We start from the raw sequence: 23,531 nt of genomic DNA, 5'->3' as shown, positions 1-23,531 counted from the left end.
GAAGTAAAGTTATTACGTCGCCACCTGCCTGCTATTAACGTTTAGTTCTAGGAGATACTCCTGCTATTAGTTTGGAAAGCGTAAAGCTCTAAAGTAAATACATGTGACAAGTTGCAACGGCGCAGGGTATATAGTCGTTGTAAAAACCCACAAATATTACCAAGCCATCAAGTGGCGAGCAATTATATTTCTGCCAAAGATATCGTTGTGGTTGCATGTTTCCAAACGTTTATATGGTCTACATGTCTGAAGACAACACGGTACCGGAGCATACCGCACTGCACTGGCCTATTAACTTTGGCCTTGGCGCCACAGGCTACATTGCACATAAGCCACCAGCAGTTTACACTTTCAGGCCTGTGCCCTACAAACTTTAGATTGTATTACGAAGGTACATTTTAACGCACAGTCGTTATTTTTAAGCAGTTTGCGAATGGGTTAATAAGAAATGATACAATGCTAAACGCTATTTTCTGATTTGTGGTGTGGTGATGAGGTGGTGAGGTGGGTCGCCAAAACCGAGTTTAACGCTAAATTTGTAGGGTGGCTGAAAAGACTGATGCTGAGCGCTGTTATTTACAGTATGTATTGCTGAGATTCAAAACATTTAAAGTAATGGTTATTGTACCCATGGTTTACAAAAACTGAAAGCTTTTGTTCAAGAGAATTGCATTTTTGTCCGACTTGAAAGCGGCCTGTTCGGCATCGCCGGTTTACAACGTAAACTTTCCAGATAAATATGCTTCTAAACTTGTTAAGCAGATAGAAACAATTAAAATTGTGTAGCTGACACCGATTAGAAACGGTGCATCTAATGATGATAACTAAGATACACAAACATTCAAACTGCAAAGACGATATTATACGACATCGAAGATATAGCGAGCAACTCGACGATAAAGATAAATAATAATGTTGATACGAAAACAACCTACATGGAAGGTACTACAACACAAACAATTTCCTGCTTGTAATTGGCATTTTTAAACTACAGTTTTGCGGCAATTGATTTACTACACTCCCATATTTTAGTAAACGATTTGCTAATTCTGTCAACCGGTTCCCGCTTACTGGTCGAACTCCACCACTGGAGACAGTACATATGCATGAGCTGATAAAACTCAAATACAGTTGACAAGATAAAACAAAAATTTTCTGCTGGTAGCGAGCCGTGGTCAGTAGGTTAAAGTTTGACAACATCTGGACTATTGTATTTTTGTACCACACATACCGTTTACTAAAGTGATACATATACTTGTTTATTTATGTTGTCACTTCTTTCCTGACTAATTTGCTTAAAACATGTAGCCTATAATTCTGGCAAGTTGCAATGAAAAGCGTCAATCCGCAAACCACAAAATAATAAGGTACAAATCTTAAAAAAAACCTGAACAACTAAACCGAATAAATAAAAAAATGAATATAAACATAAGTCAGCGGTTTTAACGTTCTTTTAAATTTATCATTTGATGAACTATTTTATACCTACCGGCTATTACAGGGGCGAACCAGCGACATCGATGTTTCTTTATTCGGTTTCTATACTTCTAAATACCTCAGACAATTTTATCTTCCTCAATAGGCTACATACATACAGATTATAGAAAGTTAATTGTGCGATAGGTCCTAAATAAAACGTAGTTTTACGATTAGTTAAAATTACAGTACCACTTTAGTTTTGAAACTTAAAATTTTCCAAACTTAAAACTTAGTTCTGGTATTTTGGAGTATTTTTAAAATTTTATGTTGGTTTTGAGAATAGCAGTTTTTCAGAAAGTCAAGTGCATAACAAAACGTTTTATTTTATACTGGCTATATTACTTGTGTGATCTAAAACTCATTTGTGGGTCGGTAAATTGGGTTACATTAATAGAATAAAACCAAATTAATTAAATTTCCTTATAATTCTGTTAAAAATTGCATTTATTTCTGCTATTAGACTGCAATGTACGCTGCGCAATTGACAACATCGCAGAATCTTTTTTTTGTCCTATATCTCTGAAAACAGGTGTCATATAACCCATAGATCAGGGGCGGGCAACATACGGCCTGCGGGCCGGATCCGGCCCGCGACGGGATTTTGTGCGGCCCGCAGACAGTTTTCGATCTTACATGATAATGTGGCCTGCGGCCACATTCTGCCGCAATCCCTGTATTGCGTCACTGAATAAGTCCAAGTTTGCCAACCTGAGAAAGATGGCCATGAATCTACTTGTTCTGTTCGGGTCTACATGCATTTGTGAGCAAACATTTTCGACCAAAAACATTAATAAGACAAAGCTGCGTTCCCATCTATTCAGGAATCCGGCCCGCCAAATACTTCATTTTCTCATATCAGGCCCGCCGACCGAAGAAGTTGCCCGCCCCTGCCATAGATAATTAATTTGTCGCGCTACTAATCTGTTAAACAAACTTTATGTGTCAAAACACAGCGACGTTTATTTGGGTAATGGCGTGCTATTTTTCACTCTGTATCATTGGGCTGTTATCAAGGTTTTAGGATCCCAATTTTAATCGCACCTTTCGCCAGTAGCCGTAATTGCAAAACCCTATCGCCGTGGAATTTATCTGTTGATTCTGTTGTTGTTGCGGAAATTGTGTACAAATTAGAATCTCCAGTGTTAGCTATCTTCCATCGTTTATTTACTCATTCGAAAGAACTCAGGTCATCTGTTCCAGGATTCCCTTAGCGTTCAGTTTGCACATCAGTGTATCAGTAAACAATACTGCGAATGTCGTCGCATGATAGCGATCATGCCTTTTTTCCCTTTAAATACAAATAAACTGGTTGTCGTATTTAAGCGTGGCCTGGATGAGGGGAAAACCATTCCGTAGATCACTCTGACGTAAGCTCACTGACACAGAATTTGCAAAGCCAGTTATTTCGCTTTCAATTTGTTTGAAAACTGTGGATAATTAGAAGTTGCAGAAAGTTATTTTTATAGCAAGTATCAGCAACCAGGCAAACTTAAGAATGTAAGTAAACGTATTAAAAGGCTATATGTTGAAGCGTTTGTTTTACTGTGTAAGTAACGAACATAGACTAGCTATTTGTATCATAAACGAATATTTGCAAAATAAGCTTCAGTTTTGAAAGCTGTATAAACTGTCAAAACTTAAAAGTACAATAGATTCAGATGTGAATCAGAATAGATTCAGATTTTTAACTTCATGTATGTTGTTGCGACCAGGGTGCTGAAGAAGCTCTTACAATCTTTTTCAACTCCTTTTAATCACTCAAGAGAGAATGTTTTCGGAAAACGGTGCAAGAATAGCGAGGTGACCGTGCCGGAAATTGTGAGAACCCCCTATTTAGTTCGAAAGAATACCATATCTTATGCAAGGAAAAGAAGGCCATCTACTGACAATAAAGCACAACCTATTCAGACAAAACCTTGCCGGATGCGTGGAAGGGCAAATTCCGTGCCAGCTTCTAAATCAGGGTAAGTGAGTGGAGTTTTGAGTTGAAAGTTTTCAATATGGTGTATTTCTTGTAAAATGTTATGCGTAAAGTTAATATAACTATTGTTTTATCTCAGGCAATTGCTGCTTAGGAAAAACAACGAAACGGAAGATTGGTTTGCTGCGACCAGATCTTCGTCAATCAACATTCTAGTGACCGGGGCGAAGAACGTTGGCAAGTCAGGTTAGGAAATGTTTTCGTTGATTTCGCACTAGACATCTCTTTACCAAAACAATACCCTTGATAAGAGATAAAGCTAGAAAACACATACATTGTTAAACTTACTTGTGGTTGCTCTGTAGTTTGCTCTGTTAAGTACAAAGGCGAAACGTTGCAAATTCTGCCATAGCTTCAATTCTATATAGTACCATTAATTGACAAGCACATCTAATTGCGAAAAGCAACTATGGCGAAACCTAGACCGGCCAATGAAGCTAACCAAAACAATAGGTGCAGGTGCAAAAAATAGCTCACATTGGAATGTTTCCCAAGACAAAACAGGGCGCATTTCTGGAATAGCCTAACCATAGCAGGGGGTGTTTTTATCTTGAGGATGACGAATCGCACTCTTTCTGTAATGCTCAACTTTGTACCATACTCTCCAGCAGTGTTTGTAAGCACGAGTTTATCTATATCGAGTAGGTCTCGCGTCTCTGTGTGGTATGTTTACTCAGCTATAGTTCTAATAATTCAGCATTCCTTTGATTGCGACATTGATATGGTACGTATCGTTATTAATAGCTCCTATACTTTAGAATTAGTTGCAAAGAGACCCGTAAATATGTCGGAGTGTAATGTAATCATTTAATATAAAATACGGAATCAATATTCGAAAACATGTTGCAAATAGGGTACAAAATAAATATTTCAAACTCTCACTTTTCCAATCTTGATAAAAAGGCAGCCCTATGTAGAGCTTAGAGTTAAAATAACTGAAACAAAAACTGACCTTCAATGTAAACCAAATAAACGTGGAGGATTACGATGGCTTAAATCTAAATAGTTGCCTAAATGCGCCGGCAACTGAGAGCAAACGCGTGTGGAATGCCCAATGTATTTACATTAATATCAGTGATGTGTCTGGTGTCGGACTGCGCTGTGCTAGAGTTTTAATTTTGTCCCCTACGAAGGGATTACGTTATTGGTACTGAAATAGACTCTCGATGGTCAGTATATGGCAACGCGAAATGCGGTTCTGAAGGTGTGTCCACTGCCACTGACCATGCTATATAGGAGTATGATTTGGTGTTTCAGAAGAGATGATGTTAACATATATGAAAATATTTCCCTTACCATATTATTTTAAAAATGACTAATTGGTAAGCTGACTTTGCAGCTCTTACAGTTCGTTTCATAACGAAGCGCTTCATCGGGGAATACATTTCAGGGGAAGACATGACCTACGATCACGTGATTTCAGAAGAGAAAAGAAAGCAGAAAATTGTTTTCCTTGATCAAAGTAACGATGAGGTAGTTATTCAATCGATCTGCAAGTGCAGATGATGCCTTTAGCATTCAAATACCGTTTCCTTATAAGTGATCGTGTTCTTCTGTAGGATTGTTACGAGAAAAGGATGCCGTTTGATGACCAAAACCTTGAATGGGCAGATGGCATAATCGTCGTCTATGATGTCGGAAACCCCGCAACGTATATGTATGCCTTGAAAATCATTAATTTCATACAAAACAAATCTTCCTCGTCAGAAGATCTTGAAGGAGTTAAACCTATCTTATTAGTGGGAAACAAAACGGACCTAGCGGTAAGCAGTCCATGATATTTTTTTTGAATTTATCTATCTATCGATACTAATAAGTGTAAACTGGGGGCATGTGTCTCATTACTACTGTCACGTTTTTACATTTACTCATCATTTAACCGTCATTGCAATTGTTTATAGAAAAGATGGAGCCTTGCTCAATGCGAAATGAAAAACGTAACTGATAAAATACCATCTTGGGTTACATCTGTTGAGCTTTCAGCTGCAGATGGTTTTGAGAAGGTGCCCGCTTCAATAAATGAACTCATATCAAAAATTTGTCAAATTAAACGAATCTCCTGCGGTTCTTTGAAGAAAGAACAATTCCGACTTCTCATGGGTTCTGTATTTCGACCACGGATGCATAAAACATCTTCCGGGATGAAATTTGGATCCATCTAATATACCTATCCTTCTTAATAGATTTATTTAAACATTCGTTTCTTTGTTTTTTTCTGTACGTTATTGCATTTGTTTTGCTAACACACACACACACACACAAACCTCCATAAACACTGTTTTTACCATTCTTGTACTGTGACCGCTTTTATTTATTTTGTTTGCTTTGAATAAAAGAAGAAAATACACGTGACTGTACACTGTACAGATATGTATAGACCAGACTACTGCATCTACTGTAGTATAGTCAGTAAGCCAAAGCATTTGTATTTTCACTAACCATACATTTACGTCCGCTTGTAGATGCCAGAGACCTTAACGTGAAGATTAAAGAGCGGGCATAAATCCGGCTTTGTCTTTGCAGTGGTTATAGATTAGTTGGCGTTAATTTTTAAATATTCAACTTTACTTTTCGATAAAACATGGAAACTACTCGGTAAGTAGTGCGTTGAAGCCTTCTGGTTGATTAACTCTTTACTTGACCTCGTCCTAGACTATAGGAACGACAGCAAACAAGAGGGCGTCGTTTACTTTGGCAGGTGTTAATATTTACAATAGCGTCTGTGTCCCATCGTAACCTATGACAGAAAGAAACATACACACCCCTTTGTTTGTTGACTGGAGCTGTACCTGTTCCGAAAAAGTGGTAAAAGAAATATACGTTTCTTCAAGCAATTGCACCAAAACATTCTACTTAAAAAGAAGAGGTTTGTTTTTAAATTCTGATTTCTTCTGGATCAACGACCATTAGCCCACGACATTGCAATATGGTTTATTTCTGATTTTTTTTTCTGAAGTTTTTGTAAATAATGGAAGGGTAATATGTTGGGTAAACAAATGGATATTTTGTGAAAAATATGTTTTCCTCATCAGTCTATCGAACGAAAATCAAGCATACCGGGTTATAAATATGGTCATGAAAATATTTTGAACAATTTATTTTCATATTTGCCTCCATATGTACTTATCAAAAACTTATCAAGTACAGTAGTAGCAATGAAAAGTAACGAAGTAAACAGCAACTGAAATCGCATCGTTTAGTGGCAATCTTTTTCTCGGAAACATCTACCAAGTTTGAAGACAGCAATCCTCGTGTTTTTGGTTAAGTTTGAGATTTTGGGCTACTTTTTAGATAAGAACATTGAAAGAAAGGGTAAAAATTTACCACGATCTGTATAGGCTACTCATGAGTCCTGCAGGATGTTCTGTATTGGCCCACTTTTCTCGAATCTATTGTTCTTGTATTAAAACTTTCCAGCTAATTTTGATCAACACATGTACACATTGTGCAGTGTCGTATGGTCAGGTTATATAGGTAAATAATGCAAATAGAGCAAATTTAGTTGCAACTAGCAGCAACTAAACTTGAATATATTATAACATATATATATATGAATATAACATAAGAACAATGCATGTGACATAAGTTTAAAATTGTTTCCCATTTTTGTAAGAACATGTCACTTTTATGCACAACCAACCTGCTTTTGTTAACATTAAGCCAATCATTTACAAGCAGGTTATGGTAAACTGGGTTGGAATGCCTTCATCAAATGCCCCTTTATTTCTAAACATAGACGCAAGCGGGTAGCGACTGCTTCATTAATAATTGCTGAATCCTCAAATCGAGTAATAATTGGTTATTCAAACATTTGACAAGTGAAATGTCAACGAATTCGGTACACATTCGGATACATTCGGATACACTTTGCAAAATTATTGAAATGTTTTTATAGGAAACCGTTTGAAAAAAAAAAGAATGCTGTTCAAAGTACTAATTCACACCCCATACAACAAATAGATTTGCACGTTTAGTCCTAATGCCTTTCGGCTTATGAACTACATTTTAGTCATTTAATTATAGAGACATAACGTGATTATAAGAATGGTACTTTCATAGGAATGGCATTTACTTGGATATTTTAGTCGATGAAGGAGTTGGAACTTTGTGCAATGTCATCCGCTAAATAATTTAACTGACGTCAATGAGATATTGACTTAATTGTCCGTAGCAGATTTGTTCGCAGATTTCCAGTAAAACGATTGGCAAAAATTACCTAATTGCTTAGTATAATATAGTGTTTGTTGTCTTACATGCTGGGCAGTTTGACCTGTGACAAGGGCTCCGGACTACATTCAATATTTATCTTTCAGAAATAGTAAATAATTAAGAAAGTTATTTCGGTAAATTTTGAAATCAGTTTTGTAAACATCTAAAACTTATATAATAATTAAATATAGATTATATAAACTTATATAACCTATGTTTAACCCCGCGAATTTCTTTTGTAACTGCAAAGTTATCTGTTAAGAAGATGGACTACTTGCATTCCAAAAAAGCACAATCGGTCATTCAAAGGCAAAACACAAGTCGAGGTATGTATTTTTTATGTTCTTTGCGCAGACGTATATAGCGATACAATAAAATCTTCGCATAACTTATAAAACAACACAAACTTTACAATTCTCATATTGAAATACCAAAACAACTGAAAGGAAATTATAATGCATATAAGTTAAAACATTCTGGTTATGTTTATACACCATAGGCGTAGCCAGGGGGGGGGGGGCGAAAGGGGCCGTGCCCCCTCACAAATTTTTGTGTCTATAGGCTTCTACATCAGGTGGCGGTGTTTTAAAACAAACACTTTGTAGTTCCCTTGAACTCATGAAATATTTGCCCCTCCCCCAACTTTTTTCTGGCTACGCCAATGCTATACAGTATACACTATACATACACTTGTCATATCGGAGCATATTTTCGACAATTAAAAAATGAGTCTAATAAGATAGAAATCGAGTAAGTCGTTTGTAATTTTTAAAGCATTATTGTGTTGAGAAAAAAAATTAACGAATCAAACGAAAGCCCCTACCCCTTAATATTTCCATTTAAAATTACCAAGTTTAGAATGTGCATATGTGCATATAAGTCAACACGATAACAGCACCTTTGACGATGTTACTTTAAAAATATCTGTTTATCACGGAACTCAAGTAAATATTAAAAAAAACTTCACAACAAAACAAAGAATTGTTTGCAAATGTTGTCACATAAGCTGAACTTCCAGCTAACTTATTCAGTAATCTCCTTACAAAGCTTTGGTCAAGCACGATCACATGAATCAGTCTTCGCGCTCTGGTCGTTCAAGCGAGATTTGACTCTTCTATTTACTCAACGCCATCTTGGCGACCTCGCGCCATTTCTTCTCCCGCTCGGTATCGCTAAAGAGTGAAAGTCCTTTGTCAAAAGTCGGTGTCCCATCCGGTGAGGTCATCCGAAGGAGGTTCGTCTTCATCCTCAGGGAACTTATCAAAGTTGGAAGAATCAGAAGAGCTGCTGACCTGAGTGGTGAAAAGAAATTAAACATGAAGGACATGTTTAAAATTCCCCGCGTAAGCTGATATTTAATGACGCACATTCACAATCTAATTATGAGAGCTATCGACGACATGGACTTTCCAGACACTTACTGCAATTAAATGCGACAAGATATCGCATAAACCCTGCTGCTATGGTAATTTACGGTCCATAGATCTTTACACTATAGTACAAGGCTATAAGCTTATTCACGAATTATAGTCTTAGCCACAAATTACATCCCTAAATGAACAAGCAGTATCCCTGACATCGATATTCAAACCAATCTAAAAAGTCAAGTAATACCGTACCTTGGGTATTATGGGTGGCTCCATAGTTCCTTTATGTAAACCTTCCCAATTGAACCCATCAAACCACTTGTGCTTTTGTATATCTTTTATCCCGTTTCGTTGATTTCCTAAACGCTCCGACGGGTTGTCCCTAGAACGACAAAGATATCAAGTAATACACTAGTACAGCTAACAGAACATTATAGAAGCACCAGAAATAAAAGAAAAATCCAAGGAATTGTGAACAAACAACTGGAAGAGTCGATATCTGTTTTTTACCTGCATAGCTTTCTGATTAAACTTTGGGCATTCTTCGAAATCTTTTTCGGGAATTCAATCATGTCAATTCCTTTGAGAATCTGGTTGTATGTCTTCATAGGATCGGATCCAGAAAAAGGTGGGCTATTAAAAATAAACGTGTTTGAAGTTACTTATATGTCTTTAAAATATTCATTTTCATCACTACATTATACATATATACTATACATATTGAATTTTTATTCATTTTAAATGTACATATTTCATTATTTTCAATATCAGTTTTTAGAATGAGAGTGCTTTATTTTATATGTTATACAACACAGACCTACTATAGCCGTGGGCAACAAGGCAAACTTGTTAAAGCAAATTACCTTCCGGTCATGAGTTCAAACATAAGAATTCCCAAAGACCAGTAATCTGCAGAAAGGTCATGACCTTTATTTAAAATAATTTCAGGGGCAACGTACTCGGGTGTGCCACAAAATGTCCAAGTTTTTCGGCTGAATCCAATGTGTTTTGCAAAACCAAAGTCAACCTATAATGATTAATGCCTGTTTATATCAAACATAGGCTACACATAGGCTACACATAGGCCTACTCTTAAATCGAACAGGGAGACCTTTGATAAAAAGAGCAATAAAAATTATAGTATTTATTTACAGAACAAAATCTTATAACACAAAAATTTACTACCTCTTGAATATGATGAGGGTAACCTTAGAGCACATTGTGCAAATACGGTAAAAAGTAATTAATGGAAATAACAATTCGACCCTTCACAGTTTTCAGCAAAACTTTCCTCACCAGCTTCGCGTAGCCACGATTGTCCAAGAGTAAATTTTCCGGCTTCAAGTCTCTGTAAATGATACCCCTGGAGTGCATGTACATGAATGCTTCGATGACGCAGCCGGTGTAAAATCGAGCCGCAGAATCGTCAAAGTGTTTCCTGCGGCACAAGAGAGGTAGCTGCAAGTGTTTCCACGAAACACAATGACGACAACAATCATGCGTAGCTGTAACATAACTACAGCGCCCGGTAGCCTTGGTCAGGGCATGTTTTGTTTCAGACAGGGCGCGGTGTCATTTCGAAATTAAAAACATGACCAGGATAATTACCTGTCTCGCAAAACAGTCCACAGTTCGCCTCCCAAGCACGCCTCCAAAAGCATGTAGACATACTTTGTATCTCGGAATGTTTTGTACATCCTGAAAGGAAAGTCGTTTTGAAACAAACGTGATTATATGAAGTAAATTTTATCCGTTCCCTGATGGGATTGGTCCGATTCATACCGGTCATAATATCTAAACAAGACTTTAATGTTTGATAATAGTTATCAGGTGCACGAGATTCCAAACTACGCACAGTGTCGTGACTTGCAGAAAAGCATTTAAACATGAAATTATCTTCACTTGTTAATACTTTGGCGCTCCAGATTTAATATTTATTTCAATTAGCGGAAGGCGGACACGATTAAAATTACGACCTACTATAGATACGTGTTAGATTTACGTCATGTCATTAGGTATTTTAAGGCAAATGCGAGTACAATGCGGTTGGAATCTGTATGATTCGACCAATGTCTACAGAATTTTATTATTATTACTTGACTATGAAGTCACAATTGCAGTCCATCATTATCTTCTTTTCATTTTTGATGTGCTCTTGCTGCCTGGTATCAACGATGTGTCGTTTCTTCAGGACTTTCATCGCGTACGTTCGCGACGTGTCACGTTTCAGCTCAACCTTAACAACAAAACAACATCAGTCAAAAACACAGGAAAATATTTACAAGACATTCATGTATAATTTTTATAGAAATCAGAAAGAAATTGATAAACGCAGATGGATATTATGTTTGGCGTTCTGAAAATGAGATACCAATTCGACTCTTCCGAAGCCGCCCACACCAAGAGTGTCGATTGCTGTAAAATCTTCCAACGCCAGATCGGCATAAAATGATTTGTCCGCATTTGTTCTGCAAAATGTACAAATATTACCATAATGTGCTCAACAGAGCTATAGATACCAAATTGTATGTTTATAATGTGGTGGCCAATATGAAATGAGCTATTGCTACAAAACTTGTAGCATGTTTTCACAAAAACTAACCCAGCGACGGGTTCTTCGTTATAAGTTTTCTGTCTCACGCTTTCCAAGTCACCGATAAGCTGGATAAAGGATCTGGAATCCGAAAAAAGTGAAATATGAATTACACACAGGTTTTTTCAAACAGTGAATTTTCTCCCACAGTTGACGGCCCTAAACTACTGTCAGAAGTTTTCGTTTGCCAAGTGAAAACCAGGATCGCTTACTGTCTGTCGATGACAAGACAAGTCGCTCCGTGTTGGTCATCGACAACAACATTGGCTGTCCGCAAATCTTCCCTGAACAGAAAGCGAAAGACTCTTATTTTTTGTTCTTTTTCGTCTGCGTACATTTTTAAATGCACAGAATTTTTTTTATATCTGTCACCGGCGAAAATTATTTTTAATTACCCTTGAAGGGCTTTTTCGCCAAACCAATCCCCTTTCGATAAATGACGGATGAACACAGGCTCGTCTGAAATACTTTGACGCTTGGTTATTTTTACCTATAAATAAATGGGTATCCGTTAGACATTACAGTAGGTACGAAACAAGAGCTCTATATGAAAAAATTTGGCTTGACACTACCACAGTTTTTGTGTATAAGTTATGTTACCCATCAGTTGTTATACGCTATACAAGAAAAGCAGTGATTTTCAATGCGTTGTGTTAAAAATGTTTCAACTTATAATATCTCACCCGGCCTTTGCTAATAATATAGAACGTATCCCCGATCGCTCCTTGTCGAATAACGTAGTCATTGTAGTCGAAATGGCACTGCATGAAAGGATACATTGTAAAATAGGGTTTGCTTCCAACTGTGCCAACTTTGTTAAGTTTACGTAATGTGTTGTAAATATAAGACTATGTCTAGAAGTGAGTTGTAACTATATTTGATTTTGCAAAGATGAAAAAGGCACGTTTCAAATTACCAAATCAAAACAGTATAGTTGAAATAACGGAGTGACGAAACCCGCTTACGTATTTCCCGCTAATACCGCTCAACACTCGGCATGCTCATGTTCTTTATTCGTGAGTATTTTAATTGCGTTCAGCACGGAACTTTACACAAAGGGGCGTAAAAACGGAGCAGGTAATTAAACCAGTAACACAGACTTTCATTTGCCCAAGGGCAAACTTTATCTAACGTCAGATCGCCCAAGCCAAAGAAGCATAAGTTGGGCATGCCAACCCGCTAACATGAAAACTGCAACAAAAAGTTCGGCTAAAAAAAGCATATCGGGCACCACCTGTCACAGAAAGTGTTCAACCAGAAGCAGCTCTTTAATCATAGGCGTTTATTGCTTTTAATAACTATTCTCGAGCTTTGTCGAACCTGACAATAAAGCATGAAAGGAATAGATGATGATCTAGTTCGTGATGATTGAACTATTGAACGTGTTAAAGTCAGTTATTTTTGTCCGGTAGCGATCGGTAAATTTAGAAGATTTTACCAAAGTAATTTTCGACTTGATTTTGTTTGATCTTTGGTTTAATTTTTCAATTTGTTAGAATCTTCCCAAAAATCAAAAAACTCTTCAAGTTTAAAGCATATTTTGATTAATTGTGTAGACCTTCCAATCAGCAATGGTCACTAACATGCTTAAAGTTAATAGCACAGCCAATTTACTGTCTATATGCGTTCACAGACTTATATTACAGCATATGTCATTTGAAATTCGTCGATATTGTGAGATATTTTGAAATGCAAGCAAACTGCATTACAAACAAGTTGACCGCATTTAAAAAAAATTGCTATGAGAAAAAGTTTAAGTCAGATTTCGTGTCGGATTTTATAGGAAAGAAGTATTCATGTTTTCGTGTAATCCGCGTTTTTGAAGTTTGATGAGAGATTAGCTCAATATCGAAAAATACCTCTTCCATCACGTCGACTATCCTCCGTAGAATATCTTCGCTTAGCTTGGAAAACGTCGGCACACTACAAAAAGATCAAAATTTATTGAAGAGGTCACTCTTGAAAAACAAGCTTAAGGCGGCGTACAAGTCAAGTAAATAAGACATTAGTGATTATGTATGGTATCAAACACAGGAGGTCGGACAAAGAATCTAAACGCGCGAACGCGAACAAATGTTACTACAACAGTACACCACAAGCACAGCGTCTTGGACACCAATGCAGCAAGTGCATATTAGATCCCGAGATAGTCATAACATATGAAGCATAAAAGCGTGACATTTACTTGCTCAACGCTAATCTGAAAGCAAAGACATGTAATGTTACGACCGCACTTCAGGATAGAGTTACCTTTTCAAAAACTCGAGATATTCAGAATGTTTCAATAGGCCTGTCCTCATCATGATCGCTTGAAAGCAATGTCTGTCAATCGCCCAAAGACGGACGTGAGTTGTTGCTGAAAAAACAAAACGAACATCATACAATCGTGTACTGGGAAAATAAGTTTTAAGTGACAGAAAACGATATCAATACGTTTTAAATTATTTCCAAATATATGAGCACAAACATTCAACCACACTATCCACACGTCATCACTAAAGCCATAAATCGGATAAGGCAAAAATCTTCAATCTACAACCAGTTTTTATGGTGTAAAGGAAATATTAACTTTTCAAAATATTTATAGATAACTCGGCTCAAAATTGAAGATTAATCAGCCCAGGTGCATGTAGTGACGAGGCGAACACAAATAGCGTCACAGAAAAGTACAAGAATTTAGTTATACACAGATCGGGAAGATAAAACTTATGATCCATCCTGAAAAACAAATGAGTTTTTAATTACTTACCTTTCACGGTTGCGGTGCGTGTGCAGTTGTACAAAATAGCGAGTTCGCCAAATACTTTTCCTTCTCCCATGCTGCATAGGTGGGCTCCCGACTTGGTCACGGCTACTTTTCCCTCTGTACCGATCAAAACAACAAGTTTGTTTAATTTACCTTGGAATTTCCGAGATTTAAACCTAGATCTTATACACTGTTTACCAGCACGGGCGTGTATTAGTTACTGGGAGTTATAGACACAAGCGCAAGGGATTTTGCTTTTTTTTGATAATAACAAAGTTGCGCGGTTGTATTCAAGAAACCATAATTCTTGTGTTAATTATCATTGGGTGTCATTGGACATGGCGATCAAAACGGAAAACGGCTAAACATAAACATAAGCTAAACACACGTACATAAAAATACAGAAGAGGATTCCCTTACGGTAGGTTATAGGCTAAACTGTACACAGAGACCTGACAAACACTTCCATATTAAAGCGTCAAAATGTGCAAATGATATAATCGTATAAACAAAACTAAAGTTTTATTAAAGTGTGCGTGAAGTGCAGCACGGGGTTGATATTTGAGAATTAAAACATTCCATAAAAAGAGCGTTTTCTTCGCTGTACCGTCAAACCTACATACTGACACGGCATAAGCCCAATCCTTGAGCAATGAGCTTACGCAAACGTAAACGTCATAACCGCGACTGGTTTGTTTCGAAAAACAATCTTGTTTATCGACATAACTATTTATACGGTAAGCAAGAAATTAACTACATAACGTTAGTTGCATGTATTGACATAGGACATATTATCAACATAAATTGGGTAAGGAGCGTTGCCACCAACAATCAACCTTACAGGATCTTATATACCTTCTAATACATAAACAAGTGATCCGACGTCTCCTTCCTTGATGATGCAGCTTCCGTTGCTGTACTCCACCGGATACATGCATTCCACAATTTCCTCCATCTGCGCGTCTTCCAAATGTTTCATAAAGTCGTTCTCTAGGATTGCTTTGCTGATCAACTTTTTTGTTCTAAACAAAAACGAAATTATTTAACGTCTCAGAGAACCAAGATGATTAAGTAATGATTATGTTGTAAATAACAACTAAGAAATATAAAATGAATTTGGCTGAAATTGTCTTTACGGTTGATTAGAATCAGTTTTTACCTAGATTCCCTAACACAAGTGACGCGGGCATGAATTTATAAAGATAACTTGATAGCATTTGCATATAATTGTGACACAATAGCGCTTACCCTGTTTTTGGCGGCAGCAAAATGGCCGGAGGTTTAAGAGTTTTTGAAGCTGCACATTGCTCTTATTTGCAACATCTTTTTGGTGTACAATTGAGGTTAATTAAGGTATCACTGTTTACTTTATCCCACTTCTCATATTTTAAATTTTCTGAGCACCCCGTTTAAAAGAAAGGTTTTGCAAACGAAGACATTTTAACAAAATAATGCCCAAAGAAACATGGCGGTTGATGTAAATGCAACGGCTGTACATAACCAATTTACGAACAGCACGTTGTTTAAATTCGATGCTTATCACGGAGAGTAGAAGCACTATTGCTATATGTCTGCGATGCCACATCCCATGACGTGGTTGATGTGTGAAGTGTGTGGCAGCATATAACCTAGTTGCTTCAATGATCTGTGGCGTTTAATTACTCGCCTGTCCAAAATGTCTTTCAAAGCAGGCCGACATGTCTAAGTGGTATGCAAGCGATAGCTTATCGTGATACGTGTTACACGATGTGGGTCGTTTGTATCGCGAAAGGGTATGGCGAAAGGCATTTCCACCGGTTTTGCATGCTTTTTTTGCTGGCGGAAAGGAAGTTAATCTAAACAAACAGTGCGATTATCAAAGTAGAATGTACCCTTTGGCAAAACAAGGGCCTTCCACCCGTGACCTTCCTCCTCACGCTTAAACGTTTTCTACTGATGTTAAGGATGCGTGGACTAAAGGTTATCTTAACGATAGCATAAACACAATCTTCTGTTTTGTATCATAACAACTCGTTAAACAGAATATGCAGGTAGCAATTAGGCAGACAATTAACCATAAGATGTCTTACTTGGACGATTTCGGTACAAGGCGAAGGGTATTGCGGAGTAGAGTTGGACTGCTGGCGGCAGCCGCATTACACGAACTCGGTTCTGCCGAGATGGCATTACGTTTAAGTCTCTTGGTTTCTTCCGGCTTTACTATCTCGGTTGGAAATTCGCGACTTTTGGACTTTGTCGGACTGTTTTTGAGGAACTCCTCTTTTTTCCTTGGCAAAATCTTGTTGCTTGGAAACGTCAGGGGATGTAAACGCTCCGGGCTCATTCTGTGGCTCGATTTCGAGCGATCAACCGAGGTATCCCTTTCTAAGTTGGGAGAAAGAGAATCCAAAAATATCTCTGATTGGCTTTTGCATGACGTCAAAGGACCGCGCTTTGCTTTGGTGCGAGTTACCTTTGGAGTTTTGGAAGAAAAACTTCCTGCCAAATTGGGTTGGCTACCTGTGTTACATCGGCTGATATCGCGAATCTCAGCCACTTTAAACCCGTTACATTTCATGGCGGTAGTGACGTTGCAGCTGGCATACTCAGAGAGATCGCTCATGGATGCAGACACGAAAGGTGATAAATCGACCTCCATGGACTGTTGCTGGGCGCTTGACTGGCATTCCATCGGTTCAGAGTTGTCGTGACAAACGCCCCAGCGATTGGGGGCACGTTCTGGTTCGTAACCTTGAGGATAACCGGAAGCTGCCCCGTTTTGTTCGGCTAGTACCGCAGCGTGCTGTAGGTTTGCCATCATTATCTGCTGGGCGCTGTATCGTTGTAGATATTGAGTTCTGTTTCGCCACTGTTGGAGGTAGGCCTGTTCGAGGTCGGTGGTATAAAAACCTGTTCTTGGATTCTGTTGCAAGGAATAACCCATCATGAGGGGAGAAGTCTGCACAGCAACTGAGTTAACTAAAGAAGACTGCTGCTGGTAGTTGTATAGCGATAAAAATGGGTTGGTGAAGGACTGGACCGAATAATTGGCTAAGGTCTGAACAGAAGATGTAGGTTTCACTGATGACGTTTTAGCTGGCTTCACGTACGACAGACCTCGCTTCCATATGCTGCTTTTGCGACCAGCAATGATATTTTCTTCTGCTTCCATAGCGTCCAAGGATGTGGCGTCAGACATTTCACACTCACTTGAACGGGTTATCGAGTTGGCAGGCTTCTTACGCCATTTTGCGTGCTTCTTTAGCCAAGTATTAACGCTTGACTTCTTTCGATCATTTGGGTTTTCTTTCGGGGCGATTTGCTCGCGTACATTTTCTCTTATAGTAGTCATTCTGTCGACAGCTGATTTGTCGGCGTCTGTAAAGAAGTTCCCTTGCTGTTTAACTGTCGGGCTTCTTGTAACGCTGTCACAAGAAAAAAATGAAGAAACTTGAACAGATTTTTTGCTGACGCTGCGGCCTACGTCAAGCTGGCTGCAGTTGATGGTTGGACAACTAGTGCTCGATCGCAAGTTCAGATCGAATGCTAAGTGCGAAGTGTCTCGACCTAAGTCAGCTGGTGTTGATGGTGAACCACTCTTAACTGAATCTGATCCTGCCGAGAGCTCCCTTGAATAACAACGGGGCACGAAATTCAACGTTTGTGCTTTTCTAATCGAGCTTTTCCAATTCGGAGTTAAATAATCTACAGAATTACTGTGACTAAGGACACTTCCTTCCTCGTCGCTGTCGGTATAACCTTGGCCGTGTGAATCACTGGTTTCGGTAGAATCTAACGTTTTATTTGACGTTTCTCCGCTTAAAGTGCCAGAGGCTTCTTTACTCAGACGCGCGTGTGCGCTGCGAAATGGTGTAAGATATAATCCACTAAGCTGCCGTTGATTCATTACAGATAAAAACACCGATCTGTATTTATCTAGTTCGCAGTGAAGCTGCTTATTTATTTCCACTTTTTCTCGGAGTTCGCCTTCAAGAGATCGAATCACGGCGTCTTTTTCTCGAAGTTCGTCCATATTTCGTCGAACCATGAGCTGTAATTCGCGAAAACTGCACATTTTCTTTTTCTAATTTCACAAGATCTCTAGTTAGTGCTTGATTTCTTTCATGACGGCTGAAACAATTTAACAACTTAACTTTAAAAAAAAAAGAAGCTGGTTTTCTCAAGACCTTAAACTTAAGATGATCTTTGGCCCCCAAATTACTGTATACATAAACATTTAAATTTGCCTGTTTGCAAAATTTATGCTGATACTTGAAAACATGTTACCTGCAGAGAAGCATGTTATAGAATTTACGAAAACATGAAAACAGCTAATTAAAAAGATTATTGTTGCTAGAAAATTGAAAACGAAAATGTATAATCTTGACAGTTGGGCTTGTTATAGGCTGAGTGTTATAATGCAACAAACAGCAATCCTATAAGAGGCAATGGTTCCCGAAACCACGAGATAGGGCGACAGTGTCCTGATCTTTTTAATCCACGTGCAGCATAGTGAGCAACAGCTACAAGGCTAAGTGAATAATAGTTCGAATCCTTACACGCCTATTTTCAAAAGAGCGCAGGGTTTGTTCTAGGCTGGGCTCCAATCTCACTTGATATAAATGAAGTTGTTTATGGGGATTACAAGAGGAAATACGTTAATTGGTGACAGGTGTGCGCCATTATATCATGCTGTAATGACACTATTGTAGATTTTGCTGATTTGCTAGACAAAAACACCATAATTTTGTCATGCTGAAAACTATACACTAATTGCACGATAGACTATAAGATTAAGCAGTTGCCTGCACTAGTAAACATATATATGCTGAAAATGACAACTCCGAAATTAAACTCAAAACAGGCCGATGAAAACTAGTTTTCGGTTAGATTTAACAATTCCATATACAAAAACAGTACCTTTTGGACTGAAATATAAGGCAGGTAATGTTTGTCGTGTTTTTAAATATTTACGCAAACCATTTTAATACAAGGCCACATTACATAAAATCAAAACAGATTACATCCCGTTTTAGCGTATAAGCTTGGGCCAAGATAGCACTCTCTCAAGAAAAACGCTTCTAGTTTATTCTGTGAGTGTTATTACTCAATTTACTGTTGCAAAACCTTAATCCAGCGTAAGTCGCAACAAACCCGTGATCCAGATCAGGACATGAAAGACGATACTTTAATTAAAGGCTACTTTTGCAACGGGAGAAAGTAAGGTTTAAAAGGTCGTGGACTTCAAAACTGGCAAATAATCCAATTTAATGCCTATATGAGTAATGGCACCTTACGACTGAACGCATTTAACCAAAACATATTTACTTCAAAGAAGCCTTGCCATAAAATGTATTTTTTGAATGCCAGGAGTAAATAAATTACGTTCATCATGCTTTTGTCTATATTATTTTCATGAAACGGCGGCATAGGACTTGCATTTACTTTGCAAATAGCGAAATCAGTGAATTTCACAGTTTAACAATCTGAACTTCGATACAGAAAACGTTGAGAGTTCGCAGCAATCCACTGGATATCTAATTGTAGCTGAATTTAAATTTAGATTCCAAATGCTAAAATTTTTTGTTTTTGACCTAAATCATTCGCTTCATCGTTTTGTGGTAAAGGCTGCGTAGTATTTTAGCTAATTTATTATTACTCTAGATAAATTCAACAACAATGGCATCATTTAAACCCATTGTGATCGTCTTGGTTGATTAGTCTGGAACGAGAGTTACATATTATAAACAATGAAACAAAGATAAGAGCATCCTACGATATACAAATTTAATAAACTTTAATTTTATTTATTTCTCTATTTACGTATCAGAGTCAAAGAATTCATTGTAAAAAAACAGTTTGGTTTCAACGTGGAACAAAACTAGTAGCCAAGCTAATATATTGTAAATATTAACACAAATAGGGTATTACAAATAGAGCAAGTGAATTTTCTGTTTCTGCGATAGGTTTTTCTTTACACCAGTATCTTTTTTAAAACTATTTGCTAAAATACAACCTCTACTATATATACATAGGTCTACATTTTTACTCAAATAAAGCAAAGAAAGAAACTGGCAGAATACGCTGCTTTTATATAATTGCGTGTCATTGTATTGCGTTGTGGCAATGTTTTTTGAAGCAACTATTCTGACTGTATCTGATTTTTCTACCATTGCCAGCATCACTTGCGTGCTGACGTATGGTATAAATATCCCAAGCAAATCTATAGAGAAAACCGGTCAAAATCCCTTTCACTGATTAATATCGATTTAAAAACTCTACAATTGATGACCATCATGTTGAGAAACTTGTTAATTTCAAAGGGTTATTTCAAAATCGATAAGAAACTATACGCCTAATGGAACAAGGCGAGAACGTATTCCTGCGGGACTGATACGGAAGTATTGGCCAGTTGGCAGGTGCATAATTGTTCGATCCGTTTCCGTCCAATGTGCTTTTGTCATTAATAAATTATATTTCTATGGACGATTAGCATCAAATTTTCACTCTGAAAGTGGCATTTAAAGCAAATTAACCACTCAACACAAACGACTCGTCGTGCCTATATGTTGTAGTTCCTATTGTTTTGCGGTATAAGTTTCTTTTTAAAGACCACAGAATTGAATTATACTAACAAGACTGTTTAATGTTTTATTTAAAGACTATATAGGACTAGATAGGATCTTTTCGGAAGATGGTAAACTTTTAACGTAATTGGAAAACGATGTATACGTTAAAACAAAACTTTTAGGTAGGCCTAACCATAGACCAAAATCAAACGTCTACATACACATTAATTCGTAAATGATACAAAAATCTTACTTACACTTTAGGTTTAGGGAAAGTGGCGACTTCTAATAAAACTGAGTCTCCAAGTCGTACTGCATTTGGTTCGGCGCTTATGCCTTGCGCTCTTTGTGTTCGAGGTCCATTCAGCGAGTAAGGCGCAAGGTGTCGGTGTGGAGATGTGGTAGAAAATACAGACTGAAATAGAAACAACTTTTCACAATACTTTGGTATGGTATGGTTCAAACGTAAGGCATGGTACGATTACAACACTCTTGTCTGATGTTTTACCACTTCAAACACCACCTAGGCAAAATATAGCTTATATAGGCTTATACGCAGAACAATATGACCATAAATAGATGAACTCACAAACGCTTTTGCAGTAAATGATGTTCTGTTGGATTCACTTACTTGAAACTTGTCAAGCTTTGCGGTAAGATCTTCGATGATTCGTTCTTTTTCGGAAAGGGTAGCTTCTAATTCCCTTATTTTTTCATCTTTTAGTAGAAGTTTACGTCGAAGTTCGGTGCTGTAATCCATTGTTGGACAGTTTCCTTATTACGGATCCTTCCAGCAATTTTACCCACCAATAACACTACCACTGACAAACAAAACTTTCATCTTAATTCACGTTGTCAAAGACGTGATATTTTATTGCTACATTACATCCCAGCAATTCCCATAACATAATGTGCTTAGTCGCGACCATAACCTGATTTATATCTCTGTGATTAATTTCTAGTTCTACAGAACCTTTGTAAATGGGTGAGCCACTACTACGTCAGGGCAAGTAGGCCAATAGTTTTTCAAATACACAACACCCGGAACAATGTCAAGAACAGCGTGTTTTGCGGTTAGAGGTACAGTGGTAAGCCTGGGCTATATGCTTATATACCTATATGCCAATAAAGCCGTGTATTTATATACAGCATTCGCTGTAGCTGCGTGTTGCTGTGCGGAGTGCACAGATACTTACAGTTTTATTTACCATTCAATGAAAAAAATACCAGGACCTTTTCAGGACAGATTGGTTAACAAAAATTAACGACGCCATTTGCCTTCCATATGCAAACAAACTATTACCGAGCGTTTAACGACAGACTAAGTGGGCGTTCATTTTACCAGCTATAAAACCCACTTTTACGGCTATAGCGAAAGTGATGACTCCAATGTATATAGTCCAAGAAGGTTTTTGATAGCAACTGGATGCCTTTAGTTGTCGTAACAAGTGCAAAGCGATGCACAAATAGAATGGAACTATAGGTACACGTACGCAGCAATGCGTTACAATTCCTCCTATGATTTCAGCTCATACGTTTGTGTGGACAGCGAGTATCGGACAGTCGTTTTTGGTATCCTACTATGCTATCCTTGCTTTAGAAGGAAAACAAGCGTAAGAAAATGAAACATCAAAGTAAATGATGTATTACACTTTAAACACTTCAACGCATTCCTGGCAAGTTTGTAAACATCGGCGCTATTTGAGCTGTCGTTATTGCTGGACGAATGTAATTGCGCGTATAGAATGTTAGCCATAAAATAAATTTGAAATTTTTTGTAGCATTATTACAACACTTTCAGTACGAGTGTTTACGAATGATTAAGTTTTTTTTGCTGCCCCATACAAATTTTTTTATGTTCGTAAACTGACTTCAGCGCATACTTTGCTTGACTGGGTCAAATCGTACCACGTTTTACTGTTTACCGTTTACTTGTTTTGCCTACGACGAAATCTGCGCATTTTTGTCTGACGCTTTGGATTTACTTTCGGCAAATATCTTTTTTGGTTTCAGGAACAGAAATATTTTAATCAATTTACATGCTTTGCCCAAGTAACGAGGTAATGATGCTTCCATTTTAATCTCTTGTACAATTTCCCATGGGTCAGGAGCCTAAAGGTACCTGTACAATACGTTCAATGCGCATGGGACACGCCAATTGTGACCGCTTTTTGTGACTCACGTTCCAACGCTAAATTTACGGAATGAGTCAAAGATGTGTACTGTGCAGTGTTAGCTAAACAAAATACTTCAATTGACTTCACTCTGTGAAAGAAGTCAAAACGTTGAGGATACTGTGGTTTCCACGATGAAAGACAAGTGATTGTTGAAATGAAACGAAAAATAAGTTTTTAATATAAAATATTGTAAAAATATTTGCGTACAAGCCCCAGTTTAGCCCGATTTTTTCACAAAATATTGCCTGAACCCGAGCCTTAGCCGAAAAGCTCTGCCCAATTTCCATCTCTGATTCAAGATAGCCCTGTAATTTGCCATACTCCCAACACACATTCGCACTCTGTAGTCGGAAATGGTTGGATTGATGGTAGCTAACTTCTGACGACAGCAAGAATTAAGCACTGTATGTTTAAATGTGAATGTACATTCA

At 37.7% G+C, this 23,531-nt stretch overlaps 2 protein-coding genes across 3 annotated transcripts; one reads left to right on the top strand and one right to left on the bottom strand.

Annotated features, from left to right (window-relative positions):
- Nucleotides 1-2,834: 2,834 nt before the first annotated feature.
- LOC143465420 (ras-related and estrogen-regulated growth inhibitor-like protein) lies at nucleotides 2,835-5,799 on the top strand. Its single transcript, XM_076963684.1, has 6 exons — nucleotides 2,835-2,976; nucleotides 3,192-3,443; nucleotides 3,540-3,646; nucleotides 4,800-4,933; nucleotides 5,020-5,223; nucleotides 5,362-5,799. Coding segments are annotated over exons 1-6 (960 nt in total). The 5' UTR covers nucleotides 2,835-2,974; the 3' UTR covers nucleotides 5,623-5,799.
- Nucleotides 5,800-7,984: 2,185 nt separating this feature from the next.
- LOC143465023 (cGMP-dependent protein kinase 1-like) lies at nucleotides 7,985-21,761 on the bottom strand. Of its 2 annotated transcripts, XM_076963140.1 has the most exons (18): nucleotides 21,555-21,761; nucleotides 21,181-21,338; nucleotides 15,231-15,397; nucleotides 14,379-14,492; nucleotides 13,880-13,985; nucleotides 13,489-13,552; nucleotides 12,313-12,390; nucleotides 12,025-12,119; nucleotides 11,842-11,913; nucleotides 11,639-11,710; nucleotides 11,408-11,504; nucleotides 11,133-11,272; nucleotides 10,645-10,734; nucleotides 10,333-10,474; nucleotides 9,900-10,063; nucleotides 9,547-9,669; nucleotides 9,289-9,418; nucleotides 7,985-8,961 (listed from the first exon to the last, which is right to left on the bottom strand). In XM_076963140.1, exons 1-18 carry the CDS (start codon nucleotides 21,681-21,683, stop codon nucleotides 8,863-8,865), a joined length of 2,040 nt encoding a protein of 679 aa, XP_076819255.1. In that variant the 5' UTR covers nucleotides 21,684-21,761; the 3' UTR covers nucleotides 7,985-8,862. The 2 variants fall into 2 exon arrangements, with proteins under 2 accessions (XP_076819255.1, XP_076819254.1); XM_076963139.1 differs by lacking the exons at nucleotides 21,181-21,338; nucleotides 21,555-21,761 and adding an exon at nucleotides 16,445-18,507.
- Nucleotides 21,762-23,531: the final 1,770 nt, after the last annotated feature.

The sequence above is a fragment of the Clavelina lepadiformis genome, chromosome 7, assembly GCF_947623445.1.
Source record: "Clavelina lepadiformis chromosome 7, kaClaLepa1.1, whole genome shotgun sequence".
NCBI classification, from domain to species: domain Eukaryota; kingdom Metazoa; phylum Chordata; class Ascidiacea; order Aplousobranchia; family Clavelinidae; genus Clavelina; species Clavelina lepadiformis.
The sequence above is the reverse complement of the archived record's forward strand: the minus strand, read 5'-3'. Positions and strand labels throughout refer to the sequence as shown.